Raw genomic sequence first — 19597 nt, 5'->3', positions numbered from 1 at the left:
ATGAAGTTTAGGAACATTGCTCTCTCTACTTATGATCACGCCGGAGCACTGTTCAAGTAGGGCAACAGAAGATGACTGTGTTTGTCTGTATTTTTCATTCACTATGTTTGCAGCTCCCCCAGACCTCCCTGTCCCAGGACAGTAAACAGGTGTATGTGCAGCTGCTGTGGGACAACATCAACCTGCACCAGGAGCCTGGCGATCCCCTCTACCAGAGCTGGAGGACCCTGCGTGAGTACAAAGAGAGAGAGAGAGAGAGCTCGTACGTCTGATCAATCAGAACACTGTGTATTCTCTCTCTGGGTCTCTGTCTGTCTGTGTGTGYGATGTATTTTTGGCCATATTCATTAATGGACAGCACTTTGGGATGTGTGCTATTAAAAATATCCATACCCATGACACACATTATTCTAATGTATTGAACAGTGAATGTAATGAGTAATGAGCCATCTGTTGTTCCCCAGTGGAGAAGAAGGGCACCCTGGCCCCCACGGACCATCAGGAGACACGGACCCTCCTCAACAGCATCGTCCGCAGCATCCAGACCAACGACGTATATGGCCCCATCAATTTGCTCCTCCGAGAGGTCAAGCGGCACCCAGAGGTCAAACGCCAAAGGTACGTCCTCTGAAGCTTATGATTTTGGGTGATCCATTTTTTTGAGACGAAAGCATTGCATTTGTCAATGTTCTCTGTTGGTGTCTGTCTGTACTGTTTTGATCTATTCATGAATCAATCGATCTGTATCTTATCAGGGGTATCTATAGGGAGATCCTCTTCCTGGCGCTTGTGGCATTGGGACGGGAGAACATTGACGTCGGTGAGTGAACTGTTTTCATAACCCAACCACTCTCTTTAAACCAAGACTTGGATTTGGGTAATTCCAATCAACCAATGTGTTGTTGAGACTGCTATAGTTACCACAACTACTATGAGCTTTTCTATCCTGAGTTTGATAAGCTATTTGTATAAAAAAACGAATTCTATTTCCAGGTTTCTATCATGTTCTGATTCGATAATCTTCCCTCCTGTGTTTCCAACAGAGGCCTTTGACCGTGAATACCGCCTGGCCTTTGATGATCTGAGCACAGAGCAGCTCAAGGCCCTGCACAAGATTGACCGGCCACCCAACAGCAATGTCCAGTGGTGCCTCAAGTGCTTTGGAGCTCCAGTCATCTGACCTTGCCACCGCTGCCCTCTACTGGACGGTCTGAGAAGCACTCCACCTGTGGCCCTCACTCACGCCATTGAGAGAAGCAGAGAGAGAGAGGAGACAGAGAAAAAGGGGAAAGAAACTTGATGGGTAGTGGTGGGTCAGGGTGTAAGGGAGAATCTTGGACAGATCATTTTTACACCCTCCTATCGCCCAAAGATGGTACTTTTTTTTTTTTTATCCCTATCCTGAAAGGCCCTGTTTTTTCTCCTGCCTATTGTAGCTCTTCCCACAGGCCGATTTGTAACTCAAATAGTTATTTATGTGAATATTCTGGAGGGTGAGGGAGAGAGACTTGTTCTTTATGAAATGGTGTGTTTCTTTATCGATGTTGTAGAGCGAGTGAAGTGTGTATCTCACTGCCCAGTCCTGAGTGACCTTGCTCCAGCTCTGTCCTACTGTCCTGTAGCCCCACGGTGACCTCTAGAACCACCTTGTAGTAACCTAGGAGGCCATTCACCCATGGACAGAATACTGATCGTCACTGTCATTGATGTGCACTTTTAGAAACGGTAACTTTACCAGTCCATTGCTTGTCTTTTTTGTACATATTTTTCTACATGTGGGAAATTTGAAAACCGGGGTTGCCTTTTTTTCAAAACGAGGAGGAATATTGATGCCTTGATAATTTCTCCAGATTCAGTCATATAAACAAATGCTATTGTCTTTGTGGGTGTTTCTCTCGATGCAATTTATTTTTGAGGAGTACTTTTCTCTTGTTTGTGTGTGAATAAGTGTTGGATAAGGGCGGTTTGAGGCTGCCACAGTCAGTCAAGATCAGTTCGAGAACATTCCAGAACCCTGCACTTGTGTCTTAAAGAAAAGCAAGAACTATATGAGGTTGGATTCTTACAATATTGACATCCCAATAGGAGAGAGATAGCATACCCAAAAACCTTGAATGTTCCAGATATTTTGGGGCTAGACATCAAACGTAAGCGTAAATTGGAAGGGAACTAAGATGCCAAACCACTGAAGTGCAGCTCTTTCCTTCTCCTGCCATCGCTCCATGCCTTAAGCAAGAGACGAGAGCGGTTCTCTCAMATGAAAAGAAACCATGGTAAGTTACTGCGGTACCTCAGTAGTGACCAGTCAGTCAGTCCAATGTGTTATGTTTTTAACGATTTCATTTTTAACTGCAACATACAATACAGTAAAACGATTATGGTAAAATATGCCAATATATGCATTCATGTGATAAAAAATCTGCTTGTGTACATGCTTGGGTTACTCCTTAATCATAAACCATAATATATAGATTAGTACATCTCCCTTGGAAAGCATTATGAAGCATTGTAGTTATGGCAAATACTGTTTTCTTTGGACAAGCTAGCTTTAAAGGTTTACATGTTAGTGTGGTCTGCCTTAATTCATTTTGTCACGTCTCTTGTTTTCCATTGATTGTGAATGGAATATCAATTTTGACAATGAAGAGCGGAAGAGACTTTACACAGAACGTAAAGGACTTAAAACCAACGTGGTCTAGTGTATTCAAACGAGAGAGATGTGCCCAGCGCCTATGAATAGAAGTGCCGATCCTAGATCAGCACTCTAAGATGCTTTAAGAATACGGACCCAAATTACATTCCAGAAAGTATCCTAACTCCTACAACGGCTCTAGACACAGCGTTGTAGGACAATGGGTGAATATACAGATGTGTGAATATACTGTTCATTGTTCAGATTGCCCTGCTTAGATTAGTACATGATTTAACCACAATTGTTATCCTCTGTTCCAACATTTTAAAGGTTTAAACATCAAACATTACCACCGATGAACATTGAATTCACCATTTCTTTCCAAATCAGTAAATGGGATGAGAATCTAAAACCTACAGGAAACCTAAAATAAACCTAATTCCAACGATTTGTTATTATGATATGGTAACATATGGACGGACTAYAGAACATGTATCAGTCCAATCACACAGTGGTGTTATACGTTTGACTAACTTCTTATATTGAAGTGATTCCACCATATGTGGTATTGTACATTTGAGCGTTTCCTGTTGGCTAAGAGCTTATGATGATATGCTTGCCAGAGGATGTACAGAAAGACCGTTCTATACAAAATGGTTAAACGGACCCTCTACTGTCCTGTGGAATTGATGTGAATGTCTATACACTATTGTGCCGCAATAAATTAGTTGTGACCTGATTCAAAACAAACCCTGCATCTAGTGATTTATTTGCATTAGTCACTGCATTGGTTTGGAGAAAATTACTAACCCACTCTTCAACATGGCATTAAGGGAGTACATCTTGCCACCAAAACACCAACACAGTTCTGGAAAAATACCTTTTTAGAATTAATGATTTTAAAATACTAACAATATGTAAAAAATAAATAATACAAATATATATATATATATATATATACTGAACAAAAATATTAATACAGCATGCAACAATTTCAAAGATTTCACTGAGTTACAGTTCATATGGAAATCAGTCAATTTAAATTATTTCATCCGGCCCTAATCTATGGATTTTAGTGTCCTTTCCTTGGCCTCAGCACAAGGTGCACCTGTGTAATGATCATGCTGTTTAATCAGCTTCTTGGTATGCCACACCTGTCAGGTGGATGGATTATCGTGGCAAAGGAGAAATGCTCACTAAAAGGTATGTAAACAAATTTGAGCACACAATTTGAATGCACGCACACATGAATGCACATTTGACAATTATCATCATAGCCCTTTGCAATAGCCGATTAAATGATACAAAATGAAAAAACATCAATGCATGAGTACAAGGTAAGTCAAGTCATGTACAAGATCATCAACTTTATTGGTGTATCTGTACATACTACTCTTACAGTGTACTGCTTCTGAAGACTTACAGTTCTCGGTCTTAACAAATACACACAATAACATGCCTGAAGAGGACYAGGAAGGAAGAGAACAACTGCATGAACAACTAAGTTCTCCCAGGGCATTGTGGTTGGGACCAAGACCTTTGTCATTGTATACAGGGAGTGGGCTGAGATTAGAATAATATTTCATATCTCATTATGACTGCAAGAAAAACATATTCATAGCATGTTTTTTTTCTAGTTTATCTACGTCTTTATCTCTCCTACTTCCGCTCTCACTACCCTCATAAGTKTATTTTCGTGGTCTTTCGTGTCAAAGCCATTAGCACTGTAAAGTACGAAAGAACACCAACTGTTTTCGAAGCACTTGCTTTGCAGGTCGGCTAACCTACTCCTAACATACGAACAAATGACGCCCGATGCAGGAAAAACACTTTGGAAAGCTTTTTCTGAACCATTGTCTTGTTCGCTCATACTGATAGTGATCAAACAAAAAACAGTATTCTAGAAGGGGAATCGCCAACATACTTAAGTGTGGTCTAAAGCAACCTAAATCATCTCTTACACCAAGGTAAGAATTCATCAGTGTACTTTGTCACARTGACACACCCAACTACACGAAAGCCACCAAAGTTTGGAATAACCTTTGACCTGTATGTCAAACCAAACACTGTGTAATCTACTGTTCACCATCCCTCCTCTTCCCTGACCCTTTCCCTGATGTAAACTAATAGAAATATAAGTACAGTACAATTTTTTAGGGGTAAATATATTAAGCTTTTTAAAGCTTTATATCCTATATGCAACCGCAAAATGTTTTGTCTGATCCTGACTATTCTTCTATTCCATAAAAGATGAGATCTATCTTTTCAAAACTTCCTAGAAACTGTAAAGCTAAATATGTTACTAGTATCCTAAAGTTAACAATCTAATAAAATAGAAGATGTATCTAAAAGAGGCTATGCTGCAAAACAGTGCTTCAGCTATTTCAGTCCCTGAGAAACTGTTTATTGTCCCCTAAGGCCCATTGGCACATGCAGTTTGTTTAAGATGGACATATGTGGAACCAGCTTTATCTCCTGATGCAGACACACATATAGTACCAGTCAAAAGTTTGGACACACCTAATCGTTCAAGGGTTTTTCTTTATTTTTACTGTTTACATTGTAGAATAATAGTGAAGACATCMAAATTATGAAATAATACATATGGAATCATGTAGTAACCAAAGTGTTAAACAAATCAAAATATATTTTATTTTATTTAAAGTAGACACCATTTGCCTTGATGACAGCTTTGCACAGTCTTGAAGGAGTTCCCACATATGCTGAGCACTTGTTGGCTGCTTTWCCTTCACTCTGCGGTCCAACTCATCCCAACCCATCTCAATTGGGTTGAGGTCAGGTGATTGTCGAGTCTAGGTCAACTGATGCGGCACTCCATCACTCTCCTTCTTGGTCAGATAGCCCTTATACAGCCTGGAGGTGTGTTGGGTCATTGTCCTGTTGAAAAACAAATGATAGTCCCACTAAGCGCAAACCAGATGGGATGGCTGTGGGATGGCTGCAGAATGCTGTGGTAGCCATGCTGGTTAAGTGTGCCTTGAATTCTAAATAAATCACAGACAGTGTCACCAGCAAAGCCCCATCACACCTCCTCCTCCATGCTTCACGATGGGAACCACACGTGGAGATCATCCATTCACCTACTCTGCGTTTCACAAAGACACGGTGGTTGGAACCAAAAWAWTKKACAGATTKCCACCGGTCTAATGTCCATTGCTCGTGTTTCTTGGCCTAAGCAAGTCTCTTCGTCTTCTTGGTGTCCTTTAGTGTTTTATTTGCAGCAATTCAACCATGAAGGCCTGATTTCACGCAGTCTCCTTTGAACAGTTGATGTTGAGATGTGTCTTTTAACCCAAATATAAGCTCCTTTTAGTCCAATGTTTGTAAACAAAGTACTTAAAAAATATATATATATATATTTCCCCTTTATTGAACCAGGTAGGCCAGTTGAGAGCAAGTTCTCATTTACAACTGCGACCTGGCCAAGATAAAGCAAAGCAGTGCGACAAAAACAACACAGAGTTACACATGGGATAAACAAATGTACAGACAATAACACAAAAGAAAAATTGATATACAAGGTGCGTGCAAATCTATATAACAATGTAAACAAATGCTATTTAGCCCCCCCAAAAAATGTAAATTATAATTTTGTTATCATGCATGGTCTATCATTGCATCCATAGCTCTGTATATGAATTTGAGAGTGGTTACATTTTTCCAGCCCATCCCTCAGCTGGTTACCGATCAGTGGCGGGACTCCGCTTTGTTATTGTTTGTAATGATCAGCTTCTGCCAGGCTGAGTCTAGTGAATTAGCCCCCTCTATTGCCACTTTTACATATTTACAGCGGAAAAGCAGGCATGAGTGTATTGCTTTGGAAATGTATAACTCAGGTATTCCCAAACTGGGGTACGGACCATGACATACGGTGTATGCCAAATACAAATGTGATTCACATTTAAAAAACGGGGCCACACTGAGTAGCCTCGTTTCACTGCCAAAGTTTAATTTTATGTATCTAGTGTTCAGTAAAAAACAACACAATGTCAAATACAGGTAGCCTCGTCAAATACTTACATCCAATCACATTACCTTACTCTCTTGCAGGATTCCAATAACGGTCTGTATGTAGCCAAATGTAGCTGCTGCTCATGTTGGTATCTGTACTGATGGCGCAAAAGCTATGACAGGGAGACATAGTGGAGTGATAAGGCGCATGCAAGCAGTTGCTCCCGACCACTTGGGTACACTGCAGCATCCACCGAGAGGCTCTTGCTGCCAAGGGAATGTCTGACAGCTTGAAAGATGTTTTTGACACTACAGTGAAAATTGTTAACTTGTTTAAGCAAGGCCCCTGAACTCTTGTGTATTTTCTGCACTATGCAATGATCTGGCAGTGAACATGTAACGCTTGTACAATATACAGAAGTGCACTGGTATCAAGGGGCAAAGTATTGACACGTTCTTTTAAATTGAGAGACGAGCTTAAAGTTTTCTTTACTAACCATCATTTTCACTTGTCTGACCGCTTGCAAAATGAGGTTTCTCACACTACTGGCCTATCTGGGGATGTTTTTCTCGCCTGAATGATCATAAACTAGGATTACAGGGACTCTCCACAACTATATTCAATGTATGGGACAAATTGAGGCTAGATTAAGAAGTTGGAGCTTCCTCGTCTGCATTAACAGGACAACACAGAGTCTTTGTGATATTTTGTATGCAAATAAACTCAAGTTAGTACAATGTCAAATGTGATATATCGAAGCACCTGAGTGAGTTGAGTGCGCAATTATCTATCAATCGACCAATCAATGATTTCATAAAGCCCTTCTTTCATCAGCTGATGTCACAAAGTGCTGTACAGAAACCCAGCCTAAAACGCCAAAACAGCAAGCAATGCAGGTGTAGAAGCACAGTGGCTAGGAAAAATCCCTAGAAAGGCCAGAACCTAGGAAGAAACCTAGAGAGGAACCAGGCTATGACGGGTGGTCAGTCCTTTTCTGGCTGTGCCTGGTGGAGATAACAGAACATGGCCAAGATGTTCAAATGTTCATAGATGTCCAGCAGGGTCAGATAATAATAATCACAGTGGTTGTAGGAGGGTGCAACAGGTCAGCACCTCAGACGTAAATGACAGTTGGTTTTTCATAGCCGATCATTCAGAGTATCTCTACCGCTCTGCTGTCTCTAGAGAGTTTAAAACAGCAGTCTGGGACAGGTAGCACGTCCGATGAACAGGTCAGGGTTCCATAGCGCAGGCAGAATAGTTGAACTGGTGCAGCAGCAAGACCAGGTGGACTGGGGACAGCAAGGAGTCATCAGGCCAGGTAGTCCTGAGGCATGGTCCTAGGGCTAGGTCCTCCGAGAGAGAATTAGAGAGAGCATACTTAAATTCACACAGGACACCAGATAAGACAGGAGAAATACTCTAGATACAACAGACTGACCCTAGCCCCAGACACAAACTATTGCAGCATAAATACTGGAGGCTGAGACAGGAGGAGTCGGGAGACACTGGGGCCCCGTCCGACGATACCCCCGGACAGGGCCAAACAGGCAGGATATAACCCCACCACTTTGCCAAGCACAGCCCCCACACCACTAGAGGGATATTTTCAACCACTAACTTAATATCCTGAGACAAGGACGAGTATAGCCCACGAAGATCTCCTCACGACACGAACCCGAGGGGGGCGCCAACCTGGACAGGAAGATCACGTCAGTGATTCAACCCACTCAAGTGACGCACCCCTCCTAGGGCCGGGATGGAAGAGCACCAGTAAGCCAGTGACTCACCCCTGTAATAGGTTTGAAGCAGAGAATCCCAGGGCAAGAGGGATTACGCAAGTACTTTCCCGAAACTGATGACACAAACAACTGGAATCTATCCCTTCATGCCCTGCTCCAGTCCACTTATCTATTTCTGTACAAGAGACCTCATCGAATTGCAACAAGCGGTTCTGTGAAAATTGAATTTCAATCAGAAGCCACTGCCAGATTTCTGGATTGGGCTGCGCTCAGAGTATCCTGCCTTAGCAAATCGCGCTGTTAAGACACTGATGCCCTTTGCAACCACGTACCTATGTGAGAGTGGATTCTCGGCCCTCACTAGCATGAAAACTAAATACAGCCAGACTGTGTGTGGAAAATGATTTAAGACTGAGACTCTGTCCAATACAACCCAACACTGCAGAGTTATGTGCATCCTTTCAAGCAACACCGTCTCTTAACCTGTGTTAATGTTATTCACAATTATTCACCATTTTAAATGAACAAATAAGGTTTTATATGTAAGATAAGTTAATTAAAGTGCAAAATTTATGATTAATTATTGGTATTTGTTGCCCTCTATGTTCGTCCCTATTTGTGCCCTGGTCCTATAAGAGCAAAAAACAACATTTGAGAGTGCGCTGACCCTGGTGCTAAAGGGGGTATGCAGCTGGAGGTTGAATGTTTGAAGGGGTACGGGACTATAAAAAGTTTGGGAACCGCTGCTACCTGATTGATTGAGTAGTCTGTTCATAACATTTCATTTGGTTAGACTGCTTAAGGGTGGCGTACGCCGCCTGCCCAACTGTAAACGATTTAATAGAGTTTAAAAAAATGCATGTTCATTGAGCAGCTTTTGTTCTGAAGTAGTTATCTATTGTGGAGCATTGTAAAACTTTAACATTTAAAACAACAATCCAGGCATTGCATGTAAAGTTCTTGTTGACCCTTACTATAATGCCACAGTTTTTTATGGTGGACAAACTATATATAACTGCAACAAGCAACTATTTCAAAGATTTTACTGAGTTACAGTTCATCGAAGGAAATCAGTCAATTGAATAGAATTCATTAGGCCCCACTCTATGGATTTCACATGACTGGGCAGAGGCCCACCCACTTGTGAGCCAGGTCCACCGACTGGGGAGCCAAGCCCAGCCAATCTGAATGAGTTTTTCTATAGACAGAAATAGCATTTCCCATCATCCTGGGATCAGATAAGAAGATGATTACACATCGGCTCATCCATGACACCTGTTTGAGAAGATTTTTTGATCAAAGGTTTGTATTTAGAGTTTTATGGTRGTGTGCAAACCAGCTTTTTAGGTGAATTACCTCAAAATCCTGTTTGCGAAGTTTAAGGTTTTTGAATTAAAGGTTMTTCTGTGCAAATCAGCTTATTAGGTGCATTAGCCTACTGCCTGTTTGAGATGCCTGCATGTCATGCTGTTCCTTCTGCTGTTGAATTGTGCCTGGGGCATATTTCTAACAGRCGACCTGGAGATGCTGCAAATCAATAAGCTGTCTGCACCGCATCAAGCCAAACCACACCCATATATGAGACAGGTTTACCAGCTCCTACACACACAAGAGGCCCAGGACTGGTGCAGAGTTTACAAAGAGTCCTGGGTAGGAGCCTAACTTGAAACGGTTACCATAAATAAGATGTTTTCCTGACATTGATTGGTCCTCATATGGAATTTGAGCAATATGTTTTATAGCTAGTGAAATTCCTCTTAGTCCTGAAAATAATATTAGCTTGTAGTTCGCTAATATCAACTACATTATACCATAGTTGTCCCAGGAAAGTTATTTATGTGATGTTGTTAATTGATGCCTGTGTCTKATCCCAGGAACGTCATGTCTGTGTGTTGTGTGCTATGGGCTGACTTTGGATGCAATCAACTCCATTGATCAACATTGTCTATCTTTATGTTCCTTGGACCGAGCAGGCCCATAACCTGAAGCCTTCCATGGCTTCCAAGCTTGTCCTGCTCTGCAAGACCCTCCACCCCGACACCCTCAGTGTCACAGTAGCTTTACACAGCCTGACGTGGGGGGCCTGAGCATGAGACCCCCCTGGTAGAGAGGCTCTTCACCCTGGATCAGCTACCCTCGTCCGGCTAYGACGTGTTCGGCGTGTCCCCCTTCATGTTCTCCTCCAAGCCTCTGGASGTGGTGGGCTTCTAGCTGTGCTACACAGACGAGAATGGGAGCCTGGTGCTCCACGAGGCAAATTCATGTGTAAATGTTTTATTTAACCATTASTAAACGACCATCATTACAACAATCTTGCCCGCTGACTGGGTRGTGAAGTGATCATCCAACTCCTAAGCTTTTATAATGAGAGTGTCATCCCATTCAGAGGTACCTGCCACATCGGGAATTCAGGAGTGTCCATAGAAGGATTTAGACAGAGAAGACCAATTGAGGAGAGGTCAGTCAATAGATGTGTTGAGAACTCAATATCCACCATACATTATAGATAGCCTACTGCAGTAGCCTGGATATATGTAGACATCCACTTTGTGTAGTTTCATATCCACYATRCATTATAGATAGCCTACTGCAGTASCCTGGATATATGTAGACATCCACTTTGTGTAGTTTCATATMCMCTATGCATTACCAATTGTGCGCCGCCCTATAGGACTCCCAATCATGGCCGGTTGTGACACAGCCTGGAATCGTACCAGGGTCTGTAGTGACGCCTCAGCACTGAGATGCAGTGCCTTAGACCGCTGCGYCACTCGGGAGCCCAGCATTTATTTTGAAAGTTTACACAAACACTGGTATATTTAAAGCTATTGTGTAGGCTATATTTAAAGAAATACACTTTTAATCAAATACAAATATATGTTATTGGAATTACTCAATAGAGTCTGCAAAACCTAAATGTACTGGTGACTCTTTACACCAACGACTCCTATCACTGCAMCGCAATACACGGTATACTCTCAGYTAAAGTGGGGTGGGAAATAGTCAGTACRGTCTCTACTAACCAAATATGGTTAGTTTTGGAGTGTGTCGTTCTCCGCCCCCTCTATAGCGCCCGATTAGTGCTTGTTGAGKTCGGTTCAGTTTCAGTGCGATTTTTWATTTTTTTAAACATGAAATGCATTACGAAATAATGACCTTACAATGATTGTCGGGCTTTTTAATGGAAATTTCAAAGCCAAAAATAGTGAACATTGAATTACCAAAACATTGAAAATGTTCCATTGTCTCTGTCAGGTCCTCATTGGATAGACATCAAAAGAAAAATAGGAAATGACTATGAAATAATAAAATATTTCAGTTGTGTATTACTTTTTTATTTGATAACTATTTTTCATTTCTTAAAGGTTCACCCATTTTGAATGTTGTATTGTTTTTGTGCATCTCTGAGTGATTTTCTGTCAATTCCCTCTGTYATTTCATGTTTTCCTGTGTATCTGAGTTATTGGCATTAAAGCAGGCAGAAATCCGTCCGATATGACATAGCACCGTGATAAACTCGCGYTCACTACACTGGAAGTGAATAGGAATACGACTTTTAGATCGTGAAAACGTCTATCATACATGTCAGATTTTAATACTGGCCGATGTCAAAAATCGGGAGGATGTCTTCTCTCGAATGAGCCATTGATCATATATTTGCGATATTCCTACCTCGATAAATGTTTAATTTAACGGAGGGTCTAGCACATTTTTCCTATTTGCCTGCCTCTTTAGTCCAGGGTGCATTGCATATGGTTCCATTGCCYGAGACATTATAGAAAGGAGATAGGAATTCAATGAATGAAGGAACATATAACGCCCTCATTGCACAAAATGATTGCTAATGTTGGGTTTTTGAGCTAGTGCCTAATAGACTCMCAGACACTCCTTGAAGGATCTGCAGGTTGAACATGGTGTGGTTGCAGACTCCTAAATTGATAGTGCAGCTTGTTTAGGCGATTTTACAGCTAACTAACTATGTTACATGCTGATATTGTCTTTGGTATTATTGTGTTTTGCTACGTTTGCTAGCTTGCCGACCAGCCCTTAGAGAGAGCTTGTGGACTTTGTAGTCGACTGGAGTTGCAACAGATTCCCACAACGATTTTCCATGTTGCTACCAACCTTAAAACGTCAAAATGAAACATTTGTTCAACCGAAAAATTGTTTCACATACTAGTGCTATTTAACACTGTAAATTAAAGGAATAAGTGGTTTTGGGTGGATTTTTCCTTTAAAGTAACCATCTCATCTCTGCTCAGGCAGTAGCAGTCAGCCAATGTGCACCCCTTAGTCATCCTATTTAGCTAGCCTGCCTAAGTATGCTGCACAGCTGTCTGACAAAATCATTTGACTAGTTCTTCAAAGTAGATAAGGTGTTCATGAACTGTCTCTGTCCATCTCGTCCTTGTGTTGTGTACATTCCTCTCTCRTGTKGTCTGTGTGTATCTAACCTAAGGTACAGGCTTAAAAGTGTAGGCCTTTCCATCCAGAGATCTGTATAAAATGACGAGGTGCTCATGTCTATGCCCTAACAATGGGAGTTGTTGTCTCAACGGTGGGAAGGCAGGCAGGCGACAAKCTTAAATCCAAAATAAGCCYACAGAAACACATTGGGTTTATTTTGGACAGATTTTGGCGAGYGTGAAACCTCTCGCTTCGCCTCTTCCTCTGAGCCGGWACAAACTGGCGCAACRGATTATGCTCATTGTAATTAATTATCACATTTTTGCACTGAACTAGGTTGAATACTTGCTTAATGAAAATTACAACTCCCTTCAGCCCWGTGTTCCACAAAGTTCTTGATTTTATTTCTCTATAAAGAAACGGCTAGTAGAGACCCTACTGAGTATTTCCCACCCTACTTTTGCTGAGACAGGTAGAAAACRTATCTCTACAAGCCAATATGTATCCCATGTACAGTCTATTACAGTGTATTGCATTGGGGGCTATGGAGGGGGTGRAGTAAAAAGCCAGCAGAAGGCCGTGCGACACAGTCCCTCTCCAAAGCTAACCATACTTGGTTAGTAGAGACCCWACTGAGTATTTTCCACCGGACTTTAGCTGAGACAGATACAAAAGTTCTCTACAGCCCAACATTCAAATCAAATCAAATGTTATTAGTCACATGCGCCGAATACAACAGGTGTAGACCTTACAGTGAAATGCTTACTTACGAGCCCCTAACCAACAATGCAGTTTAAAAAAAATATGGATAAGAATAAGAAATAAAAGTAACAAGTAATTAAAGAGCAGCAGTAAAATAACAATTGCGAGACTATATACAGGGGGGGGTACCTGTACAGAGTCAATGTGTGGGGTCACCGGTTAGTTGAGGTAATATGTACAGTTGAAGTCGGAAGTTTACATACACGGAAGTTCACATACACCTTAGCCAAATACATTTAAACTCAGTTTATCACTATTCCTGACATTTAATCCTAGTAAAAATTCCCTGTCTTAAGTCAGTTAGGATCACCACTTTATTTTAAGAATGTGAAATGTCAGAATAATAGTAGAGAGAATGATTTATTTCAGCTTTTATTTCTTTCATCAATACAATTTCCCAGTGGGTCAGAAGTTTACATACACTCAATTAGTATTTGGTAGCATTGCCTTTAAATTGTTTACTTGGGTCAAACCTTTTGGGTAGCCTTCCACAAATCTTCCACAATAAGTTGGGTGAATTTTGGCCCATTCCTCCTGACAGAGCTGGTGTAACTGAGTCATGTTTGTAGGCCTCCTTGCTCGCACACACTTTACCAGTTCTGCCACAAAATGTTCTATAGGATTGAGGTCAGGGCTTTGTGATGGCCACTCCAATACCTTGACTTTGTTGTCTTAAGCCATTTTGCCACAACTTTGGAAGTATGCTTGTGGTCATTGTCCATTTGGAAGACCCATTTGCGACCAAGCTTTAACTTCATGACTGATGTCTTGAGATGTTGCTTCAATATATCCACATCATTTTCCTCTCTCTGATGCCATCTATTTTGTGAAGTGCACCAGTCCCTCTCTGCAGCAAAGCACCCCCACAACATGATGCTGCCACCCCCGTGCTTCACGGTTGGGATGGTGTTTCTTTTCGGCTTGCAAGCATCCCCCTTTTTCCTCTAAACATAACGATGGTCATTATTGGCCAAAGAGTTCCATTTTTGTTTCATCAGACCAGAAGACATTCTCCAAAAGTACGATCTTTGTCCCCCATGTGCAGTTGCAAACCGTAGTCTGGCTTTTTTATGGCGGTTGTGGAGCAGTGGCTTCTTCCTTGCTGAGCGGATTTCGATATAGGACTCGATTTACTGTGGATATGGATACTTTTGTACCTGTTTCCTCCAGCATCTTCACAAGGTCCTTTGCTGTTGTTCTGGATTGATTTGCACTTTTCGCACCAAAGAACGCGTTCTCTTCCTGAGCGGTATGACGGCTGCTTTGGTCCATGGTGTTTATACTTCCGTACTATTGTGTTGTACAGATGAACGCGGTACCTTCAAGCATTTGGAATTGTTCCCAAGGATGAACCAGACTTGTGGAGGTCTACAAGTTTTTTCTGAGGTCTTGGCTGATTTCTTTGATTTTCCCATGATTTCAAGCAAAGAGGCACTGAGTTTGAAGTAGGCCTTGAAATACATCCACAGGTACACCTCCAATTGACTCAATGTCAATTAGCCTATCAGAAGCATCTAAAGCCATGACATCAATTTTCTGGAATTTTCCAAGCTGTTTAAAGGCACAGTCAATGTAGTGTATTTAAACTTCTGACCCACTGGAATTGTGATACAGTGAATAATAAGTGAAATAATCTGTCTGTAACAATTGTTGGAAAAATTACTTGTGTCATGCACAAAGTAGAGTGCCCTAACCGACTTTCCAAAACTATAGTTTGTTAACAAGAAATTTGTGGAGTGGTTGAAAATGAGTTTTAATCACTCCAACCTAAGTGTATGTAAACTTCCGACTTCAACATTACATGTAGGTAGAGTTATTAAAGGACTATGCAGAGATGATAACAATAGCGGTGTAAAAGAGGGGGAGAGGGTAGCCATTTGATTAGGTGTTCAGGAGTTTATGGCTTGGGGGTAGAGCTGTTTAGAAGCCTCTTGGACCTAGACTTAGCGCTCCGATACCGCTTTCCGGTCCGGTAGCAGAGAGAACAGTCTATGACCTCTGACACCGCCTGGTATAGAGGTCCTGGATGGCAGGAAGCTTGGCCCAGTGATGTACTGGCCGTTCGCACTACCCTCTGTAGTGCCTTGCGGTCGAAAGGCCGAGCATTGCCATACAGGCATTGATGTAACCAGTCAGGATGCTCTCGATGGTGCAGCTGTAGAACCTTTTGAGATCTGAGGACCCATGACAAATCTTTTCATCTCGCCGGGCAATAGGTTTTGTCGTGCCCTCTTCACGACTGTCTTGGTGTGCTTGGACCATGTTAGTTTGTTGGTGATGTGGACACCAAGGAACTTGAAGCTCTCAACCTGCTCCACTGCAGCCCCATTGATGAGAATGGGGGCGTGCTCGTTCCTCTTTTTCCTGTAGTCYACAATCATCTCCTTTGTCTTGATCACGTTGAGGAAGAGGTTGTTTTCCTGGCACCACACGGCCAGGTCTCTGACCTCCCTATAGGCTGTCTCGTCGTTGTCGGTGATCAGGGCTACCACTGTTGTGTCATCGGCAAACTTAATGATGGTGTTGGAGTCGTGCCTGGCCCTGCAGTCATGAGTGAACAGGGAGTACAGGAGGGGACTGAGCACGCAACCCTGAGGGGCCCCTGTGTTGAGGATCAGAGTGGCGGATGTGTTGTTACCTACCCATACCAGTGTCAACATTGTATTTTTTCATTATTGGTCTTAAAAAATGTTTTTAAAACTATCTTTGATTTGTTTTCATAAATTACTTAAATTACTTAAATTAGGGTATTATCCACCTAATTTTTATCCACCTAATTTTTAGGTGGATAAAAATTAGGTGGATAATACCCACGTTGCTATGGGTATTGCCAAACAATCGACTTCTGCTTTACTTCCCTACTGCAGCACGCCTGTGGCAAACTTGCCAGAGTACATTATTTGAAGGAGTCAATTTATAGAGTATAAAAGTCAAGTTAACAAGTGTAAGTGTWTGTGTAATTTTATATTTATTTCGTTCAGGTTCGCTAACGTTAGCTAGACCTACTAGTAGACTAGTTCTGTTGTGATTAAAATGTTAGTTATGTTGTCAGTTAATGACCATCCACCAAGCCAATAACTATAAAACGTTGGTGAGCAGCCACGCTAGAGGACACTAACAGTTTGTAGTTCTGCAGTCCTACACCTGTCAATCAATGCATCCTACTGCACGCTGCCTATTAGAAAAGTTGTAACAAGACTATTCATGAGGTCTCTAATGCACAGATACTGGTTCAGATCATTCAGTGCTATCAGCATGTGTTCATTGTCAAAAGGACAACTGCAAATGATACTTACATTTAAGTTACATGTAGGTGTATTGCTTCCGTCCCTCTCCTCGCCCCTACCTGGGCTCGAACCAGGGACCCTCTGCACACATAGACAACAGCCACCCTCGAAGCATCGTTACCCATCGCTCCAYAAAAGCCGAGGCCCTTGCAGAGCAAGGGGAACAACYACTTCAAGGTCTCRGAGCGAGTGACGTCACCGATTGAAACGCTATTAGCGCGCACCCCGCTAACTAGCTAGCCATTTCACATCGGTTACATAGGCCTAATGAAAATAATAAAGTAACTTGTRTTTAAATGTAACAATTCAACAACAAACACTGTTTAGCCTGCGCACATATTATAGCATGTCATTGCCTCCTTGCCCAAGTGGTTTGCAAGTGATTTCCATTTTTCTAATGGTTGTCAATTCCTTWGGGTCTTCTTTTTCACGGTGCTCATCTCTCTGTCTATCCTGTGCAACTATTTGCAATGCATCAGTRCTGCAATGTTATCATAACCGGCCAAAAGTGATCACACCAATGCACTTTGTCTCCTTGACATTCCCTGACATGCATGTTCTATGCTGTGGGCCTGTTCTACATTCAGCAAGAGCAAGCCTGCTTCTTTCCCCAGAATAGGCTATAAAAAATAAATGTCCTATAGCTTTAGCTTTTATTATAGCTTTTCCTGGTATTTCACAAGAAGARTAATGGCCTATTGCAGAGAGGCTTGCATAGCCTATAGCCCAGGGGTAAGGCAACCCAGGATTTTTTCCCAACTAGGCACCACACCTGACCAAATTGATCAGTTCAATGATTGCCTAAATTCAACACACCTGGTCTTCCAGGTCGGTTAAATCAACCAACATGAAGTTGAAGGTTACTCATCTCTGCTATAGCGTGTTGTTGCTCACGGGAACAGCTGGAGGAGAGGCTAGTGAGGTGAAGTAAGATGCTAGGTATTAGGCCATTCATTATCTACAATTTTGCTAATGAATGGCCTAATATCTAGCTTCTTATGGCTTTAGGCTAAATATTTTCCTGTCAAAGTGCAAAAAAAACTTTACAGATTATGAAATGACAGATCTGTAGTGCATTCCAGCAGGCTGCACTCTATGGTCCTCGGGCACGCAAAACGCCACTATTGATTAGGCCTATGTTTTTAGACGATCATTYTTATCCTTGGGCTACAACAACAAAGTACAATGAGGAATTTATAATTTTTATCAAGYGAGTACACAATTATTGTCCATAGGCCATAAACTGCAGTGATGTAGGCTAATTTGAGTAACCTCTTAAACGTTTTTGTTTCCTCTTAAACCTCTTAAAACCTATTTTGTTTCATTATGAAATAATTCAGTTTAGCTCTATTCTCGACCATTTATAAGGTCCAGAAAGGTACATTACCAGGTAACTCATATGACGTATTTTGTCAGGATGTATGTAGCCCAGGGTTAAGATTGGCCTACTATCGGAAAGTATGGGTTTCTCCTTTCCAACTCSCCACCCGTTCTTAATACTGTAGTGTAGCCTATTTCACATTCAACAAGCGAGAGCGAGCGTGCATCTCGTCCAATAGGCTATTTATTTTATTTATTTCACCTTTATTTAACCAGGTAGGCTAGTTGAGAACAAGTTCTCATTTGCAACTGCGACCTGGCCAAGATAAAGCATAACAATTCGACACATACAACAACACAGAGTTACACATGGAATAAACAAAACATACAGTCAATAATACAGTAGAAAAATAAGTCTATATACAATGTGAGCAAATTAGGTGAGATAAGGGAGGTAAAGGCAAAAAAAGGCCATGGTGGCAAGGTAAATACAATATAGCAAGTAAAACACTGGAATGGTAGATTTGCAGTGGAAGAATGTGCAAAGTAGAAATAGAAATAATGGGGTGCAATTTCCCCCCTTTTCCCCCCTTGGAAAATAATAATTAGAGTTCAGTGTGTCAAACTCCTCCTTCCGTGGCCTCCAACTGCTTCTTTAAACGGAAGAAACTAAGAGTGCATGCTTATTCAAAAACCCGATCACTGCCGCACCATGCTTCGCCAGTCCCATGCCATCACTACTCTGGCAACGGCTCTGAACTAGAAACGTGGGCAACTACAAATACTTAGGTGTCTGGTTTAGACTGTAAACTCTCCTTCCAGACTCAATTAAACAATCTCCAAGCCAAAATTAAAATCTAGAACGGCTTTTCCTATTCGCAACAAAGCACCCTTCACTCAGCTGCCAAACTAAGCCTCGTAAAACTGACCATCCCTACCGATCCTCGACTAGGTGATGTCATCCTATAAAATAGCTTCCAACACTCTACTCAACAAAACGGATGCAGTCTACCACATGTGCCATCATTTTGTCACCTAAAGCCCCATACCCTCCCACATTGCAACCTGTACGCTCTGTTGGTTGGCCTCAGCGTCCATCACTCGTCGCCAAACCAACTGGCTACAGGTATCCACAAGTCTCTGCTAGGTAAAAGCCCCGCCTATCTCAGCTCACTGTCACCAATAGCAGCACCCACTCGTAGCATCATCGTTTCAGCAGGTATCAAAGTCCACTGGTACCCCAAGCAATTCCCCTTGGTCCGCTTCCTTCCAGTCTCTGCTGCCAATTGACTGGAACGCAACTGCAAAAATCTCTGAAGCTGGAAACACTTAGCGCCCTCACTAGCTTAAGCAAACCAGCTTGTCAGAGCAGTCACAGATTACTGCAACCCTTGTACAAATAGCCCATCTATAAGGTAGCCCAAACAACTACCTCTTTCCCTACTGTATTTATTTATTTATCTTATTTGCTCCT

The 19597-nt window shown here is 41.9% G+C and overlaps 1 protein-coding gene across 1 annotated transcript in view; it reads left to right on the top strand.

Moving 5' to 3' along the window:
- The window catches only part of LOC111954498 (DENN domain-containing protein 4C), a 61887-nt gene extending 58505 nt beyond the window's left edge, over window positions 1-3382 (top strand). Inside the window, exons 31-34 of the mRNA XM_070436027.1 lie at window positions 114-231; window positions 465-618; window positions 756-820; window positions 1044-3382. Of these exons, the coding sequence (XP_070292128.1) occupies window positions 114-231; window positions 465-618; window positions 756-820; window positions 1044-1180 (474 nt within the window). The 3' untranslated portion in view covers window positions 1181-3382. The remainder of the gene's footprint in view (window positions 1-113; window positions 232-464; window positions 619-755; window positions 821-1043) is intronic.
- The last annotated feature ends 16215 nt before the right edge of the window (window positions 3383-19597 follow it).

The sequence above is a fragment of the Salvelinus sp. IW2-2015 genome, linkage group LG3, assembly GCF_002910315.2.
Source record: "Salvelinus sp. IW2-2015 linkage group LG3, ASM291031v2, whole genome shotgun sequence".
NCBI classification, from domain to species: domain Eukaryota; kingdom Metazoa; phylum Chordata; class Actinopteri; order Salmoniformes; family Salmonidae; genus Salvelinus; species Salvelinus sp. IW2-2015.
The sequence above is the reverse complement of the archived record's forward strand: the minus strand, read 5'-3'. Positions and strand labels throughout refer to the sequence as shown.